Raw genomic sequence first — 25,128 nt, 5'->3', positions numbered from 1 at the left:
AGCATTTTAGCACTTAAAGCATTTTATTTTCTGATCACAGGTAACTCACTGGCCAGCACAAGTAGGAAGTGAATCTCTTAAAGAGGATTAGGAAAGGCCTTTTGCTCCAGGAAGTTATAGGCCCCGACGCACAGCTGAAAAGCCGAGACTATGATTGTTAATTTAAGCACCTAACTCTTTGAAATCAATGGGAATGAGGCCCCTAAATACCTTTCACGATCTGAGCCTAAGCCTTAAACAAATACTTAAATCCATCCTTATTGAGGAGAGAATTTAAGAACGTGCTCAAATCCCATTGACTTTAAGGCGATGTGTAAGGGCTGTCCTGCAGAGCGCTGGTTTTCCTGATTTGGGGCCTATCCCGTAGGTCCCTTTCACAGCTGCAGGATAGTGCACGGTACCAGCTTTTTTTGTTTTTCCATCTGCTCTACCATGGTCTCGATTCTAACTTTCACTCTGCAGCACAGCTGGAGGGGAGGGAGTCCGTTAACCTCTATTGATGCGCTGTAGCACTTATCGATGGAAGTGCAGTGATGTGTTATCTCTTGGTTAGAAAGGGACCTTATGTACTTTCAGGAGAATTGTCAACTGTGGATGATATTATGATCCTTCTGTTTCTGTGATATGTTGGCAATTCTGGGAATAAATACCTTCTGCATAAAAAGTGTTCACACAAAAAACATTGATGAAATATACGGTAGTTCTGCAGAGACTGGAAATCAGTCCCAGTCTTGGCTGGAAAACCATCACACGAGGTTGGTAAACGTGCCATACGCATGTATTTATGAACCGTACAGAAAAGCTTTATGTGGTGATCAGTTTGCTAGTTGGGCAATTATTTCTATTGCAATTAAGACAGTATACCAGCCCTACAATCTATGAATCTATGAATGTGCATGTCCACTTATCAAGATGAATATGGAGTGTGTGGTTTAGTAAAACTAATATACACTTGCATTTCTGAGCAGAGAAAGAACCTGATGACGTTGTTAGTGGTCTTGGATACCACAGCAAATTTTTTCCAATGGCAGTTTTTCACGCTTACAAAAGAAAATTGTGCTTAGCTTACCTCATGATTTCTTACCACATAACTAGTCAGGGTCCAGCAGTCGTTTCCTTCAAGCTGGGGTACAGAAGTAGAGTGGCTCCTTCCTCTCATACACAGTTTCCATAGCTGCAGCTCACTTGTAATGTAGTGGCACAGAATCCCTTGGATTCAATGTAAACCCTGCCCCCTAATATGATGGAGGCAGAATTATAAGGAGGGTTTTGCAGAGGAAGGAGCTAGGGCGCAGCCTTGACGGAAGGGGTCTTGTTTTGGCCCTAGCTGAAAAGAAGCGGGAAACGCCGCTAGAAGACTGGCAGAGCTGCCTGGGACACAGAAAGGCTCGCATTCAGCAGCTGCACACATGCCCTGAGGGCTGGCAGGGGTAGAACTGGCACATTCTCCTGGCCTCCATTTCCCCAGTCTTTGGAATGTCTCATTTCTTCACTTAAACACCAGGGCTGTTATCTATAGCAGGGCCAGAAAGTCCTTTTTATTTGTCAAAGCTTTCTGGGTTCCCCATTCAGACTAAGTTTAAAGCAGTCCATATGCTTGTAAAATGTCAGCATCAAGATACAAATTTATACCAAAATAAAAATTGCCTTGCCTGTGTAATTATCACCAATTCCCACATGAAAAAAATAGATCCAGTCATCCAGTATAAAACTCATCTATTAACCCCCACTGAGGCTATAACTCTCCTACTTTTATCAGGCTGATGAGCCTTTCATAACAGACTGAGATCCCAGATCCCATGATTTGTCTCGGTCAATATTTTGCCCTGCAGGCTACCTGGAAGGGCTCATGGCAGTGTAAGGACCTCAGGTTGAGAACCGCTACTAAGGAATCTGGGGGCCAGTTTTTCTGAATGTGAGGCCCTAGGTCCACGCGTAAGGATAATGCACTGATGGAAGCAGCTTCAGGAAAGGAAACCAATTTTTGCTTGGAAGAACTTAGCTCTGGTAAGTAAAGAAAATCTGTTAGTTTGAAGGTGCACACATCAATAGTAGAGTATACGACACTTTGCCAGGCAGCTGAGATTCTAAAGTTTAGAAGAGGAATGTGGGAGGGAGGAGTTTACAAAAATCTATTGAATTTTATATGTCTATCTGCGCATGCCCCCAAAGTTTTTAAGCTAGTGAATCTACCTAAAATCCATATTTAGGTGTTTTAATTTGGCTCAGTTTCCAGAATTGCTGACTGAGCATCCACAACTCCCACAGAAACTAAGGGGAGTTCGGAAGCTGCTGAACATCTCTGAAAGGCAATTTTCTTTAGGTGCCTAAATACTGATGTAAGGAGCTTACTGTCAGGCACACAAGTTTGAAAATTTTAACCATACCTTTCCCATGAAGCCAGTTTCTTTCTGGTGTTCTCCTGAAGTGCTGGAGGCCTAACCCCCTCCCCCACAAGGTGCGTTATGTGCACAAGAATCAGAAACTGACCCTTCCACTTTCCCTCTCCAAGCAAAATGAACTGCAAAGAGGAAATTAAAAAACACACACATGGTGAAAGACAACAAACTTCTCCAAAACACCATCCAAAATTAGACTTGCAACATGGCTTTGTTTTACTAAAAGCCACTTGGGTCTCTGAAAATGGACTAAATGCACTAACAAAGCCTTTCCCCGCACATTTGAAGCCGGGCCTGACTCTTGGCAAGGAATGAAGAATACGGCGAGAGGGGGGTTCTAACAGTAGCAAGAGATGCAAGCTGACTTCCGTGAGACCAAGGCAAACATCTGAAGTTAATATAGTACAAAGGGTTTTATTGAGTCTCAGGGATCCACACAGACCAACCGTTTTCACACTAGATGTAAGTATCCAGGCTGGGTTGTTTAGTGAGCGGAGTGGGGTTGGACTCCACATTCAGCACCTCCAAGTCTGCCTGTCTCCAGGGTTGTAAACGGGATGTGGAGGCGCATGCCAAGATCTAGCACTGGGCCGGGTTGATGGTTGCTTAGCTGTCATACAAAAGAAAGCCAGAGAAGTTTCTGAAGCAAGCTGGTGTTGTGCTCTGCTTGGCATCTATTGCCTATTTTCTAACTGCTGGGCTGTCTCAAGCAGATAGAACAGAGCAGCCTCTGGAGAGTATGAAAAGGACAATCAGGGTTAAAAAAAAATCATGTAAACCTAAAACCCCTGTGGCCCAATTTTCAGAGGAGCTGAGCACCTCAACTGGCATCTGCTTCAGGTTTTGAAAACCAGCCCAGCAAGCTTCCTTCGGTATGTTACTAACACAACATTAAACGATAAAAACGGCAGGACTTGTAAAATCTAACTTGCTTTTCACTACTTCTGCTGTTTATGTCCATTGTGCAAGCTGAATGCAATGCAAATATGAGTCAGTCTCAGGCAAAAGCAAAGTGCTGCTGGGTTTAGGCAGCAAACAGTGAAGGGAACTGGGGAAATACAAACAGGAACTGCTTTCACCAGAATCCTTTGAAGAACACCACTCACTCATAGCGTCTCCTTTGGTTCTATACTGCCTAACACTGTCCCTTCAACTCACCCCCCACTAGGCTCATGGACTATCTCCTTCCTGTCCCCCTTTGGTGAGGTCAACCACCAGGCCAATGGAAGAACCAAGTTGATGCACATCCCGGGGGGATGTCCAGACCCTAGGGAGCCTGCCAGTGTCCAGGTGAGCCACTCCCACAACCCCTCTTGGAGACAGGCGGGCAGCATGGATCTGGTGGCAGTAAGATCCCAAAGGACAGTAGGGTAGAAGTGGCTTAGAGTGGCCACAGCAAGAACTGCTTAGGAGACAAGGGAGTGACGTAGGAAAGGACAGTGGAAGTGGGGCTGGGAGGGAGACTACCAGTAGCCTTGGAAACTCTCATATGAGAGAAGGGGGAAAAACCCTGCTGGGTATGGGGCATAAGTAGCCTTGTGCCTAGCACAATGGGGCTCCAGTCCCGACACAGACAGAAGTGGGAGTGGGTTAAAGCAAGCAAGGGTTGGCCTGGGGTGGGCTTGTTCCACCAGCCTAAACTGATTTTATTACATCTGTACAAACTCCCATTCTAGAACCCTTAAACCGATTTAAAAAACGCACTTAAACCTGTTTAATTTGGTAATTTATTGAATTAAGCTAACCTGGTATAGTGTCTATGTCAGGAGTTCGCACTGGTGTAGTGAAAGCTGTTTAGTTACATCAGCAAAGGTGTTAGACGTCTACACTGAGGTGGGGTGCGAGTCCCAGCTCAAGTAGATGTACTTATGTTAGCTCTGATCCAGTTGGCATAGGAAAACCAGTGTAGCTGTGATGGGACGAGCAATAGGAGGGTCTAGCCACCCAGAGGACGTACCACCCAAGATGCCAAGTATACACTCAGAGCAGCAAGCCCCTTCTGCCACACCAGCTACGTTGTATTTTTAAGCACACTAGCTCCATCCCAGCTAGTGCTGGGAATGACACCCTCAGCTTGAAGTGGAGACATAACCTCAGGACTTAGCTTTCTCAGGGTAACTCAGAAGCAGGGAAACCAACTGTTCAGCAGTATCAAGCTCCACTTCGATAAGCTGGTGTCTCACCCTGAACATCACCCATAATTAAGGCTAAGTTTGTGTCACGGATATTTTTAGTAAAAGTCATGGACAGGTCACAGGCAATAAACAAAAATTCACGGAAGCCCGTGACCTGTTCCTGACTTTCACTAAAAATATCCCTGACAAAAGGGGTAGGTGAGTTCAGCACCCACTGCTGCTGGGCCTCCCGGGTCCCCCACCGCCACCGCTTGGCAGCTGCGGGGTCCCCCAACAAGGCGGGGGCTGGGAGCTCCAGCCCCGGGGCAGAAAATGTCACAGAGGTCAAGGGAAGTCACAGATTCCATGACTTAATTGTAGCCTTACCCATAACATTTGGGATGCCTTTAAAAAACAAAAACAAAAACACGGAAAATTCTCTGTGAAGTGCGTTAATCGTGGAATGAGACTGACCATACTGATCCATTCAAGAAATTCCAATCTAGATTGGAACCTTTAGAACCCTTACAGTAGATTCCAAGACTGTAATCATACATAGTGCTTTAAAATGGTAAAACTGAGTGTGCATATATACACGGATGTAGAACTAGGGGGAAAAGAAGAATTAAATTTAGGGCACACGTTTTGACCCAAAAGCAGAGGTTTAATGTTTTAACCCCACTTTCCAACAGGGGTAGGTCTGTAAGGGAAATGCCACCCTGCCTTTAAAATAGTGCAGTCCATGAGCTGGGAGGAAATGGCTGTGACCCATCAAGAGAAATAGTTTGCTGCTGAATAAAGGATAGATTAGTGCAGGGGTAGGCAACCTATGGCACGCGTGTCGAACACGGCACGTGAGCTGATTTTCAGTGGCACCACACTGCCTGAATCCTGGCCACTGGTCTGGGGGTGCTCTGAATTTTAATTTAATTTTAAATGAAGCTTCTTAAACATTTTAAAAACATTATTTACTTTATATACCACAATAGTTTAGTTATATATTATAGACTTATAGGAAGAGACCTTCTAAAAACGTTAAAATGCATCACTAGAATGCAAAACCTTAAATTAGTGACTAAATGAAGACTCGGCACACCACTTCTGAAAGGTTGCCTACCCCTGGATTAGTGTCAATTGGGGATGTGGAACTAGGTTAACAGCTGGGAAGCAGCTTTACATTTCTTGCTCAGGGGTGTGAAAAAACACCCCCCTGAGCGCAGCAAGTTACAGCGCTGTAAAGCACCAGTGTAAATAGTGCCCCAGCACTGGGAGCGCGGCTCCCGGTGCTGTAAGCTAATCCCCACGGGGAGGTGGAGTACGTGCAGCGCTGGGAGAGCTCTCCCCCAGCGCTGGTGCCGCGACCACACTCGCACTTCAAAGCGCTGCCGCGGGAGCGCTCCCGCAGCAGCGCTGTACAGCTACAAGTGTAGCCATAGCAGAGAATGATGCACCACTTAAGTCACACCAGAGTATTCGAAATAATGCATAGGTTTCCTGCAGGCCATTTTTACAGGTGTACATTTCATCACGTGAATCAGTTGTGGCTTGGGATTGATTGAAGTCCCTCTCTCTCATCCGCTCTTTGTCTGTTTCAACACTGAAGACAACTTTTCTATTTCCTTTCCCCTCTTCCTTATTTTAGGTGATTACATTTAACTCTGAAGCATCTTGGAATGTAGTTTGCACGAAGGGAATGACTTGGAATGGAGTTGTATTGTAATTTATTGCAATTACCTCAATATTTGTGCTTCCACCACACAGAACCATGATATTTTGCTCTGACTTGGTTGAAAAGCCTATGTGATCGCACCACAATAAACAAATAGAGTATTAGTCTCAGTGCATAAGATGCCATACTGGTGCTTATGAAAAGTGATAACCCTCAATTTCAAGCACTAAACGGTGTTACAAAGAACAGCTTTTTCAATAAAAGATTAGCAAAAAATTCCTCCACTAAAGAGCTGTAAAATGTCATCAATCTGTAAGTGCTTTTGCTACTTTAAATAGTGTCTTGGAGCCAGTCTTCATATTCTAGAGCAAAAAAACTTTAGATTAAAGAGCAGTCTCGGGCAGATCCAAAGGCAAGACTTCAGATGTGCAAGCTTATGCTTGTGCACAGTTGAGAAGGAGTTAGGTGCCCAAATTCCATTGAATTCCAATAGGAGTTGGGAGCCAACATGCACAGGCTCTCTCTGAAAATGCCAGCTGGAATCTTTGTCCTTTGAACCAGGCTCTGCTAATGATGAATCACCATCTGACCATGATGCTGCGCTGTAGGAAAGATTTATGCAGTTCTGAAATGGGAGCAATCATTAGTGCATTTATCCGTTAGAACACACTGCCTATATGCCATTGCAGCATGAAATCTGTTTAGAACTAAAAGTAAAATGGTTCTTGGTAACAGAAAGTTGGATTTTCCTGATGGGAAGCACATTGCTGGAAACAGTGCACCCAGATCTATGAACCCTGCTTGTCTTAGTCGTGTGAGTAGTCTCGTGAAGTCAATGGGCTGCTTGCAGAAGTAAGGAGAGCAGGATTCGGCCCCATATCTGACGAGGAGGACAGGAGGATCAGCTTTATAAAGAGAGGGGGAATTGGGAAAAGGTCAGCACTGTAGGAGTTGCAACACACACATCAGGCAAAAGGGCTACTCATGAAACAAGGCAGCAACACATGCTGGAGAGGGCTGCACTTGGGAACTGGTTGATTAGAGAAATAAGATTGTTTTTCACATTATTTTGCCAAACAGAAAATATACACAACTAAATAAAATAAGGGGTTAATCTATACCTCTTAAGCGGTAATGTGCTGTGGGGGCCAGAGAGTGCAAGGCTTGTGTAAGGGCATAAATGGCTCCAGAGGCACCAGGGAGAGCATAGCACGAGATGGACTTTGACACACATTTAAGATGTAGCTGTTTTCTGCAGCACAGCCATCCAGCTGCTATCCGGCACTCAGGGGTTTCCCCTCTAGGTGATTCAGAGCTGCCAGACGCTCCAATCCCCATATACCGGGCACACCAGAAGATAAATTATGACAAGATGCCATGCCATCTCCCCTAATGCACTTACCTTAGGGACGAGCATCTTTTGGCCCAAGACAAACAGCAGCAAAGAAAGAAACAGATATTACAGAGAAAAGGGTTATAAACAGCTACTACAAAGAAAGAAACCTGCTTCATTTTTGGCCTCCCTCACACCATTTTTAAGGCCCCTCTCTCCCCATCCACTCAAACATCCTCAACTCAGCTGATCAGCGGCAGGCATCTGATAAAGCCAAGAAAGACAAGTTGCTGTCCCCATCTCCACTCATTTTAACTATTGGGTGTGAGCTTCTCTATAGCAGATCCCTCCGCCTGCAGATCAGGTCATTAAAAGCACTCCCGATGAACCCATACTGGCCTCTTACTACTCTTCCTATTTTCTTCAGGATTGTTTTCAGTTGTGCCTTTAATATTACCTCCTTGAGAAACTGCCAGCTGCCCTGAACTCCTATTTCCCTTAGATTTTCTTCCCATGGAACCTAACCTACCAGTTCTCGGAGTCTGTTAAAGTCTGCTTTTTGGAAGTCCATTGTCCCTATTCTGCTGCTCTCACTCCTTCCTTTCCTTAGAATCATGAAATCTGTCATTTCAAGATCACTTTCGCCCAAATTGCCTTCCACCTTCAGATTTGCTACTGATTCCTCCCTGTTGGTCAGAATCAAGTCTAAAATGGCTGTCCTCCCGGTTACTTCGTCCATCTTCTGAAACAAAAAGTTGTCCCCAATACATTCCAAGAACTTATTGGAAGTTCTGTGTTTGCCCTATTGTTTCCAACAGATGCCTGGCAGTTAAAGTCCCCCATTACTACTATGTTGTGTATTTTGGGTATTTCTGTTATTTTTTCTAGCAATATTTCATCAACCTCCCTTTCCTGATTTGGTGGTCTATAATAGACTCCTGCCATATTACCCTCCCCTGCCCTTTTATCTTTATCAGAGACTCTCTACCTGCTCTGCCTCCCACTTCCTTCTGGGCCTCAGACCAAGTATATATATTCATGTATAACGTAACACCTTCTTCCTGTGCTTCCTAAACAAGCTATACACCTCTATACCAATATTCCAGTCATGAGATTTATCCCATCCACTCTGTGTGATGCCAATTCAGTAAAAATGTAGCTTATGTACTAATATTTCTATTTTCTGTTTATTCCTCATATTCCTAGCATTTGCGTATAGACATGTAAGACACTGAGCAGTTTCTCCCACTGATTTCCCTGTTGTGGCTTATAACCATTGTGATGGGAATTGTCACCCCTGGGGTGCAGTTTGGGAGCCATGGGAACCTCTATGTCCCTCTAACCACCCAGCTGGGCTGGCCCTGCTCACACTGCTTTGTTGGAGATAACAGGGCTGGGAAAAGTTGGCTGTATCACCCAACACGACAACAGGTGGCGTCGCACACCCAACTGAGTTTCCCAAGTGCTTTAACTAAGCCACTCAAAGACAGGCAGCCAATTTCCCGGCTCCCTGAGTATAAATCCAGAATTATACTGTCTTACAGTGCCCAGGGATCTGTACAATGTAAGCTCATTATTAAAGTTCGCCTTTCCCTCCACGTGGGAAGGATACGCAACAGCCTTTGCTCACAGAGCTGAGATTTTCCCCAGATACTTACTTCTCTTAAAGGCACACTGGTTTAGATAAAGCATAAAACAAGTTTATTAACTACAGATAGATTTTAAATGATTATAAATGATAACAAGCAGTCCACCAAGTTTCCATACACAGGCTAGAAATACCTTTGTCCAGCATTTCCCACAGTTCAGTTCAGTTCCTCAGGTTCCAGGAGTTCTCGTGTGGGAAGTGAAGCCAAGAGATAATGTCACACCCCACCTTACATAGCTTTTCCATATGGTGGGAACCCTTTGTTCCAAACTCAGTTTCCAGTCCAGCTTGTGGAAAAATACAGGTACCAAAATAGAGTTTAGTGTCATGTGGTCTGGTCATATGCCCTAGCATGCCCTGCTGAGTCATAGCATTCCTCACAGGCTGGCTGAAACATTTACAGGAAGGCTCACCAGGTGGGTGATATGCTTCTCCTAAGGCCTATTGTTTCCCCTAATGGCCCATTACCCTGAACAGGCCCTTCACAACCAGCTGTTTAGACTGGAAGCACTTCGACTGGTGGGTGTCATCCAGGTGTAACCACATTGAAATACAGATACATAGTAAATATTCATAACTTTAGATACAAAAATGATACATGCACACAAATAGGATAATTACATTCAGCAAATCATAACTTTTCCAATCATACCTCACAAGACATATCTTGTACCAGATGTATAATTATATCATAATCATACAACTATGATGAATATGGGGTGCAGTGTCACAACCATAATGTAGTTTCCTGTGCTCCCTCCCCCAAACATCTAGCCTTCTGTTAAGGTCTTTTTTTATGCTCACCTGTGGTCTGCTGTCACCTGCCCCCTTTTAATCTAGTTTAAAACCCTCCTCACTAGGCTGGCAAGTTGGTGAGCAAAGAGGTTTTTCCCCTTTTTAGTCAGGTGGACTCCATCTCTTCCCAGCAAACCTTCTCGGAACAGCATCCCATGGTCAAGGAAGCCGACGTCCTCCCATTGACATCATCTGTGCAGCCACACATTCATATCCAGGATGTGCGTGTCCCCGCATGGATCCTTACACTCAATCAGGAGGATGGATGAGAACACAGCCTGTGTCCTCCCGTCCCTCTTGCTCCCAGAGCTCAGCAGTCACTGCTGATCTGCTTGGGGTCAAACTAGGCAATATCTGCTCATGTGGATGAGCAGCATGGGGTAGTGGTTAGAGCAACAGATGAGCCTCAGCAAACTTTCTGTAACATCTGGGACGTGGTCTCCAGGCAGGCAGCACATCCCCTGAGACATGTCAGGTTGGCAGAAGGATGCCTCCATCCCTTTCAGAAGGATGAGCCATGGAAAAGCGAAAGTCTGTATTTCTATATAAGACGGTGAGAATTTTGCTAACACCAGGACACAGCTTCTAATCTGGAGTCTCATGCAGGTCAATTTTCAAAAGAGATTTAAGAAAATTAACTAATAATTAGCAATCATATTTTAGCTTTATATTTAGAAACATGTATGAATTTATACAGCACCTTTTATTCTAATATCATAGAATCAGAGTATCAGGGTTGGAAGGGACCTCAGGAGGTCATCTAGTCCAAATCCCTGCTCAAAGCAGGACAAATCCCCAGACACATTTTTGCCCCAAATCCCTAAGTGGCCCCCCTCAAGGATTGAACTCACAACCCTGGGTTTAACAGGCCAATGCTCAAACCATTGAGCTATCCCTCCCCCCTTCAATATCTTGAAGTGCTCTAGAAATACTTACATTTCAAAACTCTGTGAGGTAGCTAAATTCTGAAATTAACACATTTTCATAAGGGTAAACTAAAGCACAGATAGTGACTTGTCCAAGTTTACACAAGCCAGTGCTAGAGATTGGAGCAGAACCCTGGAGTTTTTATTTCCAACTCCCTGGTAAAATTACCCTGCATATAATAAGTAAATGATATGAAATAAAGCAGAAGCATTCACCACTTTATTACAAAAACACCCAGCAACTGTATGCAACACAAAACAGTAACTGAGAGTCGCATTTTATTTGTCTTTCAGTGTACATGCTCATTATGGATTCTGTTTAATTTACAGAAGGGCTATGTAAACCAAAATGAAAATGAGAGAGGAAACAAAGAAATAGACGGAGGTGTAGAATTTTCTCAGCAAGCAATGATCACAGGAAACAGCACAGATTGAACAGGAATTCAACAGGAGTAACACCTAAGAATAACGAAGGTAAACAGTAACTTTTTCCTTAGATAGATCCTCAGTGGGGCTTTTTTGTTTTAGTAAAACACTCTAGAATGTCACAGTATACAGGAAGACTAAATGGCAAAGAATATCATACGCACAAACTCTCACACTCACACAAACCAAATCACATTTATCCCTGCTACTGGTCCAGGATCCAAAACACTAGTTAACATTCTATTTCCTATCTCCCATTCATTGATAAACTATACAGGATTACACTGTACATGGCGTTAAAATTACAAAAATGTCATATTTACAAAATCTGTACACACATTGTAAAACTCACAAAATTGTTGTCTATGTATCACAAGTTGCTACATCAAAATATTAAAAATGGGACAAAATTATACATTTCTCTTTTCCATTTTTAAAAAGGGTTAATATTTCAAAGAACACACACTATTTTCCCCAATAAGACTGTAAGAGAATTACAAACTCAAAGCATCCACTTGAGATAAAATGCAGTGAGCAGCATTTCCTGACTAGAGAAAAGCCTATATCCTGTTTCCTGGGGGTGGGGTGTGCAGTTAGATTATATATACAGAGATGGTGAAACTAGATTGAGGATGTCTTTGGCTAAAACTTTGGCATTAAATAAAAGTTATAGTTTAGCAGACATGGGAAGAGGTTTCTTGGTGCTGGAGGAGTTGGGGAATTTTTCTTTCAATAATCTACATACTCACTACAAATTCTCTTTCCTTTCTCCTTTTCTACAGGAAATAGGGAGGAGCTAGGGGTTTGGAACAAACATATTCCAATACATTTGTAGATGAGGCAACTGCATTTTCTTTTATGGGATGGCTTTTTTATTTTTAAGTACGAAGAAAAATGCTGTCAAAGAAAAACCTCTTTCAGTCATAGGAATAATCTCTTCCAGATTTTTTTTTTTTTTTTTTTTTGGAAACGGCAAATGAAAAAAAGTTAGTAAACGAGGCATGGCAGAAAAACAATTGCTTCAGCATGTCAAGTAAATATTAGTGCAGGAAGGTGGACTATTCATCAATCCACCACATAAATAAGCTTAATGCGCAGCGTACATTAAATAACCATCACACCCCGTACACAGATGCTCCTCAGTGAAGATAATGTTTATCAAGTAATTAAAGTGTATGTAGTGCAAATGTTACACAACCAAGTATTATGCACATGCTACTTGCTTGTTCTGAAGTTACACAAAGATGTGGTGCCTGAAATCATGGACATATATACACCCTTGTCACACTTGGTACCATGTCCTAAGCCACAGAAATATCGATGTGTTTATATTTGTGTGTGTGTGTGTATATATATATAATGTATGTATATATACTTGGTTTCTTAAAATAGGACCACCACATCAATACAGTAACACAAACACAGACTAATATCAATACCTGTTTCCAGATGCTCCAAGGCTCAGAAAGTTTGTGCTTCTAATTCTTGCAGTCATTAATGCTCCTTCTGCCAGCTCAGGAAGGACAGACAGTCTCTTCGGGTCTGTACTGTGCAGGAGACGGCCAACCGAGAGGAGTAAAATGACAACACAGGCATCTAGCTGCTTTCCTCCATCACTAGTTCCATGCCTTATGATGAAGGGTTGAGAGAATTTTCCCTCCGCACCACGCATGGACGGGAGGAATTTTATTTTGAAAAAAAATCATACCATGCTTTCCATATAAGTGGCAGTAAATCAAGGCACGCTGTACTAGTTTTGTAGCATTTAGATTAGCTGATTTTGAAGGTAATGCTTCATTGAGGAAGGTCCGACGTTCTCAACTGGCTGCTGGGCCTTGCTGGGCCATACAAAGTAACAGATGCTATGTGATTATTCTGCATCACCTGCAAAAGGGGGGCAGAAAAAAAGAGAAATAAAAAAAAAATCCGATAGGCCAAAGGGAACTCAGAAAGTTGCCAGCGACACAGTTACAGTATTTATATGCTTGAATGTAGAGATATTTTTAAAAAAAAAATAAAGCAACTGATAGGTGGAATTAAAACACTTAAAGATCTTTGCCAATTCTAAAAAATTACTACTAAATTTCCAGGCGTCATTTAGAGTCACACTTGCTGTTTAACACAGGCACTCACCACCACCCAAAAGCATTTAGTGATAACTAAGCACGTCTCCCAATAGCATGAGTCATGGATGACAAGGCAGATGCACCAGCCTTAAACACAAGAGATGGATTAATCCTGGGGAGAGGGTTGGTAAATGTCCCACTTGTGCCATGTTCCCTGATATTACAGCCGCTCTCAAATGCTGGCTCTCACAGGTATATAGGAAAGACAAAAAGCTGCATTAAAATCCAGAAGCAAACTCCACACCATCTTCTCCCACCCAAATGAATTTGAAAGTTTTTTTCCTAACCTCAAAGATCATTCGTTGCAGTCCAAAACAAAACGTTGATCCAAATGGGTTAGTATTGTTTGGAGATGATGACCTTAAAAAAGAAGGAAAAAAAATGGGTGCATAAGAGGTTGGAATTTCTTAATGTGAAATAATAGCCACCCGTGATTATGTGGCAAGTTTGTCACATTTCCCTATGCCAAGATTATTTAAATTGGGAGGGATTACATTTATCTGTGCTATGATGCTATGCTGCTTTTGGATTTCAAACGGGTCACTCCTCAGAGTGGTGCTGAAGTATGGGGGGGATCTAGGAGGACCTAGTGGGACAAAATAAGCAGTTATTAGTGACTGCAGGAGACCGCTCCTATTCAACCAAGGCTAGAAAGGAAAAACTGAATATAAACCAAGTAACAAAGAAGAAGGAGCTCAAGAAAAAGAGGACATTTTAAACTAGACCTTTTTGTGCATGCACACGTGTGCATCTCTCTCCCATGCCTTTTTCAAGTAAAAATTACTAGGAAGCCTATTTTTAAAGGTATCTTCTGCACCATGTATATTAATCTAGTCATTTTAAAATACTGAATCTCTAGCAAAGTAGTTATTTATGTCTGAAGTGACATGCCTAATTAAATTTAGTTACCTTTAAAAAAAATGCATTTCTTGGCTTTCGCATATGCTTCATAAACATTTAAGTTATACAAGAACTAAACGCTGTTTTGTTTTTAGGAGAATTGCAGCAGTAAGTCAATATGGGCCCAATCGAATGCCCCTCTGAAGTCAAAGGAAAGACTCCCATTGACTGCAATGGACTTTAGGTCAGATCCTTAAAACACCTGGAAAATATAATTTTAAAGACTTGTTTATACTGTAGTTTCAGCATAGCTAGGACTGATTTCTGGGTATAATTTTCTTCCAGATATATTCTATTAGTAAGTTCTGGCTTCCTCTACAATTGGTGAATTTCTTTAACTGAATGTGACATAGCAAATGTCACATCATCAGATGGTAATGCATTTTATATTGATTTGAACCAGTGACCTATGATGAAAGAGTCCATATGTCATCACTAATTCTCTGAGCCATCCAATCTCTTAACTACTCATTTTACACTGGAAAGACTTGATTGTATCTGAATTAATTAAATGTAATAGGGGAAAGTGTCCACAAAGAGAATAGGTTCCTTAATTTAAAAAGACGGCCCCAATTTTTTCAATAAAAAGTGAAGTCTAAATTATTCTGCCTACTAAAATGCTTATATTAGTGAATACGCTGGATTACAAAGAGATATTGTCAAATGAATACTTCTATGCACTTTCACAGACTCAAAATTGTGGAAAATTACTGATATTCCAGAACTGGATAAGAACTACTTAACCTGACACTATTGTGTAGATTTATGTCGATTTACAATTGAAGATGTGCATTCATGCTAGACTGCAAGCTCTGGGAAGCACAGACTGTGTCATGCCATATGTTTACACACTGCCCTCCAGAATAGGCTGCTGCTCTTGATTAAAGTTATTTGGTCACACCCACCATACAAAAATAAAGTGTGTTATTTGTTAACGTACACACACCCACTATGTTCTATACATACTCTCCACTGTGCAACAGAGGATGGATTTTGGCATTTAAAAGAATTGCTGGAATTCCATTGTTACATATTACAGATTCTTGATTTCCCCAAATGGTAGTGAGCTTTCCTAGCTAGAGGCAGCAGAACTGATTCTTCAGCAGCAAAGAGGTGGCATAAATCCTGATGATAATTACTACCAGACCTATCCTTGTGGTAATCATCTGTCAGCAGCTCACTTCCTGCTAGTCATACAGGATAACAAGACACACAGCATCTTTACCTATGAAGTACCACTGGCTTTTCCACAGGATGTCCCAGAAGATCCTGAATACTATCCCACTGTAATCATATTAAAAGGGTGTTAGAATAAGAGAGTCACACGAAAGCTTTTCTTTATACAAAGGAGGAGGTTCATGCACATTTTAATTGTAGTGTTGGTGCAAACCACAAGGCAGCACAGAGTGCCATGAACTATGAAGGTTATGTTTAGAGAGTGTTTTGTGATTGGAGCCAGCTTTACTCAGCAGAACCTGCAGCTAGGAGACTGCTCCGAGTTTAAAACTAGTTTCCATTTTAGGTGGAAAGTGGACTTTAATTGAATAAAAAAATAATAATGAAATACTATTGTAACCTCTGTAGGCTTGATGGCAGAAACACAAAGCACCGTGTCCATCATTTTAAGGAGATATTTCAAAGAATAAGGCATCTGAAATTTCCCAAAGGAAGGCACTCTCTTGGAACTTTGCTGAGATCAAGTTCAGCATGCAAGACAGGTGCAGTGTTTATTTGACTGAGAATTCCCAGTACTATCCACTCCTGTGGTATGACAGCTTATGAAGCTATTGCTTTATATTGAAGGGATATAACAATGCAGTGAAGCACTGAAGTATATCAAATAATTCAATCAGAAAGCAAAGGAGGATACAGGCCTCCTGCCTTCAGTAAAGCAGTCAATGCTCTGCACTGGCATTTAGATACTCCAATTACCGTAACACTTGGGTTCACCTCACAGGCCCAGTCTCACTCCCTAGGCTGGCAGGAACCAAAAGTGCTCCAGGGTAGAAGTGTGTGGTGTTGTTGAACAGCCCTCACTCCAGACGCCAACTGAGTGGCATTTATGCCCACCTGGATGTCAAATGCATCTCTATATGTGTAGTGGAAGCATTTTTACTCAATGTTTCTCTTACGCTGCTTGGTAAAATACATGATGTATTTAACCAAAAAGATTGATTTACTGTTATCTGGTGGATTTTTTTTTTTTTACACAGTTTTAAGAAGGTTTGAATGATGGGTCATTCTTTATGCAATAGAAACCACTGTCAAAAGTTCATTACAAAGTGCAGACAACCCCCAAAGCAACTGCCAAAAAAAATTTCAAAGGTGCACCCTGAAACAAGTACCTGGGTAAATGAAATTCCTAAGAGTGCAGTTATCTTGTCACTACTCTAAAGACATTTAATCTGTTAACAGTTATTGTCAAATCCAGCCATGTAAAATTATTTCTAGCTAAACTCCTGATTTCCACCATTAATATTACATTTCAAAGGTATCTCTAATCTTTCTAACTCTTAGCGGCCTTAAAATTGGAAACATAACAGTTTACTGGAAGACAAAGCCCAAGGTTTGACTGCACTATATTTCTGACCGTGTTAAGAATAAAAAGTTTGAACTACAACAATTTCACTGAAAAAATCCAAATCCATAAAAAAAATTAAAAATAAATTTTGGTGGGAGGAGAGTAATTTGAACTCCCTTATTTAAAAAAACATCTTTCTATATTGCTATTATTTCTGCAACACATAGTAAGAGTTCCGCACACTCAGTAGCCAAGCAATTTATACTGGCAATTGTTCTGGTTGTTTTTATGAAGACTCACCTTGCTGTACGTTGTGCATGTTTCAGTCTGTGAATCTGCACTATCTGAGGAAGGTAAACAAAAAATGCTCTTCTGGAAATTACATTTGGTACTTTCATATTGGATACATTTCAAAGAGAGTTTGAAAAATGATTTCAGAGATCAGGGAACTTGAAAACATCACACAAAGTGGTCAAAAACAACACAAAACAAAAAAATCCCACTGATTAAACATAAATCCACCAGATTAAATCATAACACTGGAGAGACAGATTTGCCCATTCACTATTTTAAAAAGTAACCTTTAAAGATTAAATGGCTTTCCACACTGGCTCCATTTATATGAGCTGGTAGAACTGAAGTGTACAAGAATTCCGCTCTCTGAAGAGCAGAAAAAGCAAGAATCTTGGGAATTTTAATTCCTTGTTTATCAAAAGAATGAAAAAGGACAGAATGGAGGAACAGCATCACATATGGTTTGCAGTCCCAACAAAACAGGCACTCCAAATTGCCTGCTGGCCATTTTTCCAGCCTATGCATGTATTTCCTTTCATTTCTGGACTTTTTAAAATGGAAAATGTCTTCTCTGGGGGAAACCATGAAGTGTTCTTTAATCAGACCAAAGGCTCATTTATATTGCCACTCACCACCAAGCAAGTGGTTCCTAATACAGCTGGGTTCAGTGTTTAAGTAATATGCCCACTGTACCAATGAACGTCAGCGACAGAATTGCACTGCACCTTGCTAGCCCATGGAAGGGTTTACAGACTCTTCAATGGGCTTCATACTATCAAAGTTTCAGTGTGGTGTGTGTGTGTGTTGGGGAAAGAAAAGGGTGAATAAAATAAATCAAATATCTCCATAATAGAGGCACAAAACAAGTTGGACTGAATACAAGTACTCAGAAATGGGAGTGTGAAATACTGCACAAGAGCCTTAGGAAAACGTATTTAAATAGGAAATGAAGGAAAGTAAGTGCTGGTACTCTCAGGTACATCATAAATTTGATTTTCATTTAAACACACACGAGTGTACACCCTATCCCCCTTCCTTGCCCTTATTTTTATCCCAACTCAGATTCTCGCTGATGTGACTTCCATCAAAGCACTGTGCTTTATGCAGGTGAGTACTTTCAAGGGAGACAATCAATGTTCTCAATGGGTACGATGACAAAGGGATCTCTGGCAAGCATCCTATATCTCTTCTAGGATATTAAAGCCCCAGTTCAACAAGGTACTTACACACATGCCTACTTATGTTATGCAGGAGGTTAAACTAGACTATCATAAAAGACCTTTTTGGCCTTAAAATTTATGATTCTTTAAGCATGCGAGTATCCCCGTACTTTGAAGAGATTAATCACATGCTTAAAAGTTAGGCACATTTTTTAGTACCTTGCTGAATAAGGGCCTGTGTGCAACAAGAGACTTAGGAGGCAAAGTCCTAAACTCTTCCTGAGCCTGGAGATTCCCAGATGATAGTTACATAGAGACATATGCCACATACTGTAGGGGCATAGTTATTCTAATGAATAATACAAATTACATTAAATATAATAAACAGACCTTGTGGGTGGTGAAGGGAAAGGAGTTTTATGAGTGACTATCAAGATAACAGTTTAAAAATTCAACAACAAAGGTAGATTGGAAGGATCAGATCAGATTCACATTGCCCTACAACTTCTGGGCCTTAATGAACAACATAATTCATGTTGACAAAGATGCAGCAGCACTCCTCCAGGAAACTAGCAATGCTATGTTACAGCCACACACCTGTAGGCCTGATCAGGCTAAAGAAAGTTAGCCTAAGAATGAAGCTGGAGTGGCCAGAGAACTAAAATGTTTAAATATTTTCCTTACTACACATACTAGAAAACTGTTCAAAAGATCTCTTTCCTACTATCGTCAGCACTTCTATTATCGTCTGTTGTTTGAGACTATATTTGAAGTGAAAACTGGTCCACTCTTTTGCCTTTTGTATTTTCTTTTACAAACCCATGGAGCAGGAGGATGGATTACTGACCTCGCTTAACGGCTAGTGGAATCTTGAATTCACAACGATGGTATCTAGAACATGGAAATTGTAATTTGTTACAAAACACAGGAATCAACAAACTAGGCAGCACAAATTGACGTAGAATTCTTTAGTGGGCAGTTTACTGTAACTAAGGGCACATCCCCACTGCCCCACAGTTCGGACACGGTGTGCCAATAGCAGTGCACACCACAGTGCTGCACGGTAACACTCCCATGTGGATGCTGCGGGCATGAACTTTAAGTTTTCACTACTGTAGTCAAGATAGCTACAGAGATTAGAACTGTAGGAAAAAACCCACACCACTAACTGAAATAGCTATATCAGCAAAAGTCCTAGCCACAGTTATAATTGCAAAAAAATCCTTTTGCTACTACAGCTTATTTCATTCAGCGAGCTAGTATAAGCAACACTGGAAAAATAACTCTGTTGATATAAACTGCATGTCCCCAAGAGGGTTTGCTGGTATCACTATACCAGAAACTCTTCCTAGGGTAGATGAATCCTATGAAATCATAGACTGGCGTGGAAAATATGTCAGAGGCTTATATCATCAGATGGTGAATAAACAGTGGGAAGTTTTAAGAAACAGTATTTGCAAATCATTCTCTTTTGTCATACAGAGACAGGGAATGAAAAATTCTGGAAAAAAGTTACAAATGAAACATACCCTTTTCTAAACAACACTTGCCAGAAGGCATCACCAGCTCTTCAAAGAAGGGAAAAAAAATATTGGGAATACTTACAGGAGAATACCATGTTATTGGTTAGATTATGTGACCTCACTGTTCTCGGTCTTCTTGTGAACAGCCACTGAACTATCACCAGGCTCTCCACAGACTATTGCAACATCCACCACACTCCAGTATATTTGTTTTTAATAGTTTTAACAGCTAAAACTTCCCAAATGCTGTTTTGTTTCTACTTGACAAATATACAAAGTCCACCTTGTACAAGCATTGCTTATAATGAGTGAACTAATAACTAAGCTATTTGGAGTTAAGTTTAAAAATTTGCTAACGCTCATGACTATCCTCTCTAAAAATGTATGTACTGTATTCTCTATCTATGCTGTGATGTTTTATTATTAAACATTACATGGAACGTGACTTTGAAGTAGTGCTTGCTGTCCCCTCATAAGTCTCTTTCTAATGTATACTTATTAATGCACAAGAGTTAAAAACCAGAGCTAAAAAGTGTCCTAACAATGGTGGCCTGAAATCCTTCCAAGTTCCCACTAGATGAATCGAAGCTGCTCAACAGAAACTACAGGAACTATAGAAGGTTGACACAGGATTTACTACTCGCAGATTTTGCATTTTCACAGACTACTTCTCTATACTCACATGTTAAAGTTGTAATGACCAGGATAATTTGTATGCAGGACAAATTTCTTCACTTTGTGAGTATTTGCATCAAAAAGAATATCCTGTAGAAGACAAAGGAGATAGACATGAGCAAAACAGTTTGGTGGGGGAATGTAGTTTTTCCTCAATATGCAGTATGGAGGGTCTAACTATATATTAAAAGTAAAAACAAACAGACAAAAAAAGCCTTTACAATATAAGAGTGACATTTTTATGTATAAATTCAAATCTGTATTTCTTCCAGCAAGTGCATATGCAACTATAACTATATGGCTAGTTTGATGCTGTAACTGCAAATGTTAGCAGTTTCTCTGAGCAAGTTTATTATCAGCCTATTATAGTTCACTTTACATTGATGCAAGATGGAAAGCCAACATGCTTATGATACAAATTACTTGAGATGCTAAAATGAAGATGAACATGGGAGGAAAATTTGTTATAAATGCCACAGCAATATAAAAAAATCAAAGTCAGGCATGGGAATGGTGAAATAGTATCTGGTGGGGGTAGAGAAGACTAGATTTCAGCAACAAGGGCCTCAGTTCCTACACATTAGGGGTAATATGTGATAAGAGTGTTGGGGAGGATGCCAGACAAACACTCAAGAACCACTCCATGGATTGTGGGAAAATGGTAAAATATTGTTCAAGTCTGATTTAATTTGAGCATTTGCAATCCCATTTTTCATATTCAAAGATGCTTGAGGCAGCCACCGAGAGTTTTGCACAATGTTAGTACTTGTATCAAACACTAACTTGAGATACTCAGTCATTCTAAACAGTACATTGGATGGCTGATTCAAATTTAAAATGGCTTGTTTATGGAAGTCTTCAACTTACCACTCCAAGCGTGAAGTAATTAAAAAAGTAGTCATTGCACTTTGATGGAACCTGCTTATGGGGGGAGGGCGAATGAATTTTCATCTGCAAAGAAACCCACATATAGATTTATCAGTGCTTACCATAGCTAAGATATTATCAATACGTTTACTTTAAAAACAATTTTCCAAGATCTGGTTTCACACTAGCGTCCACATATTTTCCCTCAGATTCAAATTCTAAATTATCTTTGTGCAAAAGTATTTTAATACTGTGAGGTGTCTTTACAATCTGGGCTATGTACAACCCACACTACCGAGGGGTTCCATTTCAATTAGGAGATAAGGGAATTTTATCAGAAGTCAGCCCCTAATGTCTTCAACAGGAGGTGCTCGGATTGCCTAGCACAGAAATAAGATTATACTACTGGCATTATATAAATAGCAAATAAAAAGATTACTCAAAATTAAAGGAATCCACCTTTAAACACTCTGTTCTCATCGTGTTAACACACCATATATCCCTGCACCCAGAAGTGAGAGATGGGCAAAGACCACTGAAAATGACTCCTCCTGGCAGTAAAGTGAGAAGAGCAGATATCAAAATCTTCCAGGTATCTGTGAAAAATGTATTCTATTGCCTAATACTGAAAAAGGTTCATATGCGTCTATCTACACCTTTCAGTGAAAGAAAGGATGAGGCAAGAGGAATCCACAAAGAGTTTAATAGTGAAAACTGCTGTGGAGATAGCTTTAAATAAATAAAAATAATAACTAGCTTAAAAATGTAAAGCCTCATGCTTACTGCAGGATCATCAGCTGCTGGCAATAGCTGGATCTGACATGAGGCATGTGTGTGTGTATTATATACATAAATAGTGAGTGTGTTTTTTCATATTATAAACATAAACATACACATATTTTACCTAAAAGTTAACTTTACTTTTCATCAAAAAGAAGAAATTACCCAGAAACCAGCATACAGTTGTTAGGACTTGTCCATATTCAAAGTTGCACCAGTTTACATTGGTTTTTAAACAGATTAAGTTATTCCAGTGCAAGACAGTGTAGGCACCTGTAGTTTGATTTAAATAAGGTTTATACATCAATTTAAATAGATTCCTTACTAAATTAAACTAAACCAATATAAACCAGGTTTAAATCAGATTAAGAGAGTGTCCAGCCTGCGTTTTTCACCAGTTTAAAATCAGTTAAAAAACCCCACAGCACCTTTAAACTGCAGCAATCCTGAATACAGACATGGGCCTAGAATTAGGAATGCCTTTTTTGTTAGTCTCTAAGGTGCCACAAGCACTCCTGTTCTTTTTGCGGATACAGACTAACACAGCTGCTACTTTGAAACTTTTCCTACCTTGTCTTCTGACTTGTAAAAGACTTTGTGCGGAGACCCCAAAGTGCTCAGAACATCTTGGCATGAATCACCAAAGTACACACAGCGCTCAAACACCCGCATCTTGGCATCAGCTAATACACCTGGGCCACAGCCTGAAGAATGAGGAACAACAGCCTAATGTTCATAACTCCTCGATCACAAAACTACACAAAGAATGAACAATCACAAATCCCAGCACCTAGTTAGTTAAGGGGATGGAATGCAAAGAAGTTCCTGTAAGACATTTTTGCTGTACTGAATTCAGTTCTTAATTCTGATGGCAGTTTACACACAAAAAGGTCTCATCTAGGTAATATGGTTAACTGTCATAGACCCATATCTTAATGGCTAAATTCACTGAGTGCTATTCCCTGAGAAGTAGATTAAGAACTCTTCCCCTATCTCTTTTCATTTTACAAAATGCAATTTACTTATTTGCACTGTCAGTCTCAAATCTGATCAATTCGTATCAAGTATAAGTGCCAGCAGTTAGCTATGTCTGTAAGAAGTTTAACTGCAGTACTGGAAGCACATTGGGAGTTGTATGGTTTTAAAGGTTATAAAATAGTGTGTAATCTGACCAGCCAAAAAGTAAGGCCCATGCAATAGAATTCAGTACTGTTTTAGGCCAAATAAATATACCGTATATACTTGATCATAAGCCGGTTCGTTTATAAGCCAACCCCCCCCACCCAAATGGATAAGTAAAAATGGAAATTCTTTATGACCCGTTCATAAGCCGACCCTATAATTCAGTGGTCAGCAAACTTTGGCTCCTGGGCCATCAGGATAAGCTGCTGGTGGTCCGAGATGGTTTGTTTATCTCGAGAATCTGCGGGCACGGAAGTAAACCTAAGTAAACAAAGTGTCTCAGTGCGCCAGCTGCCTACCCTGACAGGCTGGGACAGCAACTGATGGGGGATTTTTTTGGGCAGAAAAGATTGGGGTCGGGGCGTAACTCCTGTGACTACCCCCCACACGACCCCACCCCTAGCCCAGGACCCCCACACTCTCCCCATCCCATCCCTTCCCACCTTATCTAGGGAGGATGTCTCTGGCCTGGTTGGAGCTGCTCTGCTCTGGCAGGCTGGGCAGCACGGCCAGCCTGCTCCGGCAGGCCAGACCAGGTGGCACGGCCACAGCCTGCTCTGGGGGGCAGGGCCGAGAGGCAGGACTGCCGCCTGCCAGTCCCGGACCTGCAGCTGCTTCGGAGGCTGGGGGGAGAGCAGCGTGGCCAGAAGCGGAGAGATTCTGGCCCGACTCTTCCCTTCTGGCTCTGCTGGCTGTGCTGCCTCTCTTTGCCCCCTCTGTTGGGGGGGAGGGGAGGGGGCTGTCTCTCACCTCTCCCTCTCTATACCCATTCATAAGCCGACCCTCTTCTCTGGTCCTTCCCCTTTTTACTAAAAAAAAAAAAAATCGGCTTATGAACGAGTATATACAGTATATTACATTCTCACCTGAGAGTTTCTAGTTTTTATTAGCTACACAGTAAGTAAATTCATATATACACAATGCTTATTTAAATAAGTGCACTGAATCACAGCTACATAGATGCATGGTTGAAACACTGTTTGAAATTATGAAATGAGTGACTGTATATATAATGTTCCATTGCTCTACTTTGCTGCATAGGCATTACAACTCAAGGTATTTTCAACCAAAGTAGCTTAAATCCAAAACAAACAAACAACCTCCCCCGAACAAAAATCAGATTAACAAATCAGGAAATTAATTTCTTTATATATCAGATGACACTAAAGTGCAATATACAGGAATTAAAGTTTTAGCTCATCTGGTTGCTGGATAGGTACAAACAAGCAATTCACAAGGCAAGTTTAATTGCACTATGTTGCCAATGGCACCAACCTGAATCCCATGACCAGAAGTTCTCTACAGTTCTAGCCTTTCACTGCCAACAATCACTTAACTAAGGCAATCATGGCGTGAAAGGGTGCTGAACCACAACATAGAGGCCATAACAGTAGTATTTGCCTATTTGACTATGTCTTCACAGGCCTCATGGGGAGCCTAAGATACAACATGGCCAGCTAACATGGCTTCAGAAGTACGAGGATGCAACCTAACAGGGCTTTTCAAATGTGTTAACACGACTCTCTCACACACAAACACTTTGCCCATTTTGACATACCTCACAGGGCTTTTCAAAGGTGTTAACACGACTCTCTCACACACACACACACACACACACACACTTTGCTCATTCTGACATACCCGCTATGTCTAGCTAATGGTTGGGCAGTGATATAAGTCAAGGATAAACATGCCTTGCCTCTAAGAGAAAAATTTTAAATGTAATGCTGAGAGGCTAATTAGTATTTTTATTTATGATTTCCAGAAGTGGTTTTTTCAATTCATGGAGA

The 25,128-nt window shown here is 41.1% G+C and overlaps 1 protein-coding gene across 6 annotated transcripts in view; it reads right to left on the bottom strand.

Annotated features, from left to right (window-relative positions):
- Nucleotides 1-11,090: 11,090 nt before the first annotated feature.
- Nucleotides 11,091-25,128, bottom strand: part of C16H16orf70 (chromosome 16 C16orf70 homolog) — a 48,177-nt gene continuing 34,139 nt past the window's right edge. For 4 of the 6 annotated variants that reach the window (XM_039503608.1, XM_039503605.1, XM_039503606.1 and 1 more), the window contains exons 10-17: nucleotides 22,727-22,860; nucleotides 21,377-21,460; nucleotides 20,517-20,599; nucleotides 19,159-19,202; nucleotides 17,158-17,201; nucleotides 15,562-15,620; nucleotides 13,724-13,796; nucleotides 12,031-13,194 (exon numbers count right to left, since the gene is read on the bottom strand). In XM_039503608.1, the coding sequence (XP_039359542.1) occupies nucleotides 13,105-13,194; nucleotides 13,724-13,796; nucleotides 15,562-15,620; nucleotides 17,158-17,201; nucleotides 19,159-19,202; nucleotides 20,517-20,599; nucleotides 21,377-21,460; nucleotides 22,727-22,860 (611 nt within the window). In that variant the 3' untranslated portion in view covers nucleotides 12,031-13,104. Of the gene's footprint in view, nucleotides 11,344-12,030; nucleotides 13,195-13,723; nucleotides 13,797-15,561; nucleotides 15,621-17,157; nucleotides 17,202-19,158; nucleotides 19,203-20,516; nucleotides 20,600-21,376; nucleotides 21,461-22,726; nucleotides 22,861-25,128 lie in introns of those variants that run through there. The other 2 variants (XR_005588982.1, XR_005588981.1) reach the window with 2 other exon arrangements.

Source organism: Mauremys reevesii, linkage group 16 (assembly GCF_016161935.1).
Source record: "Mauremys reevesii isolate NIE-2019 linkage group 16, ASM1616193v1, whole genome shotgun sequence".
In the NCBI taxonomy this organism is placed as follows: Eukaryota; Metazoa; Chordata; order Testudines; family Geoemydidae; genus Mauremys; species Mauremys reevesii.
Note: the sequence above shows the minus strand (reverse complement) of the source record. Positions and strands in the feature narration are given on the sequence as shown.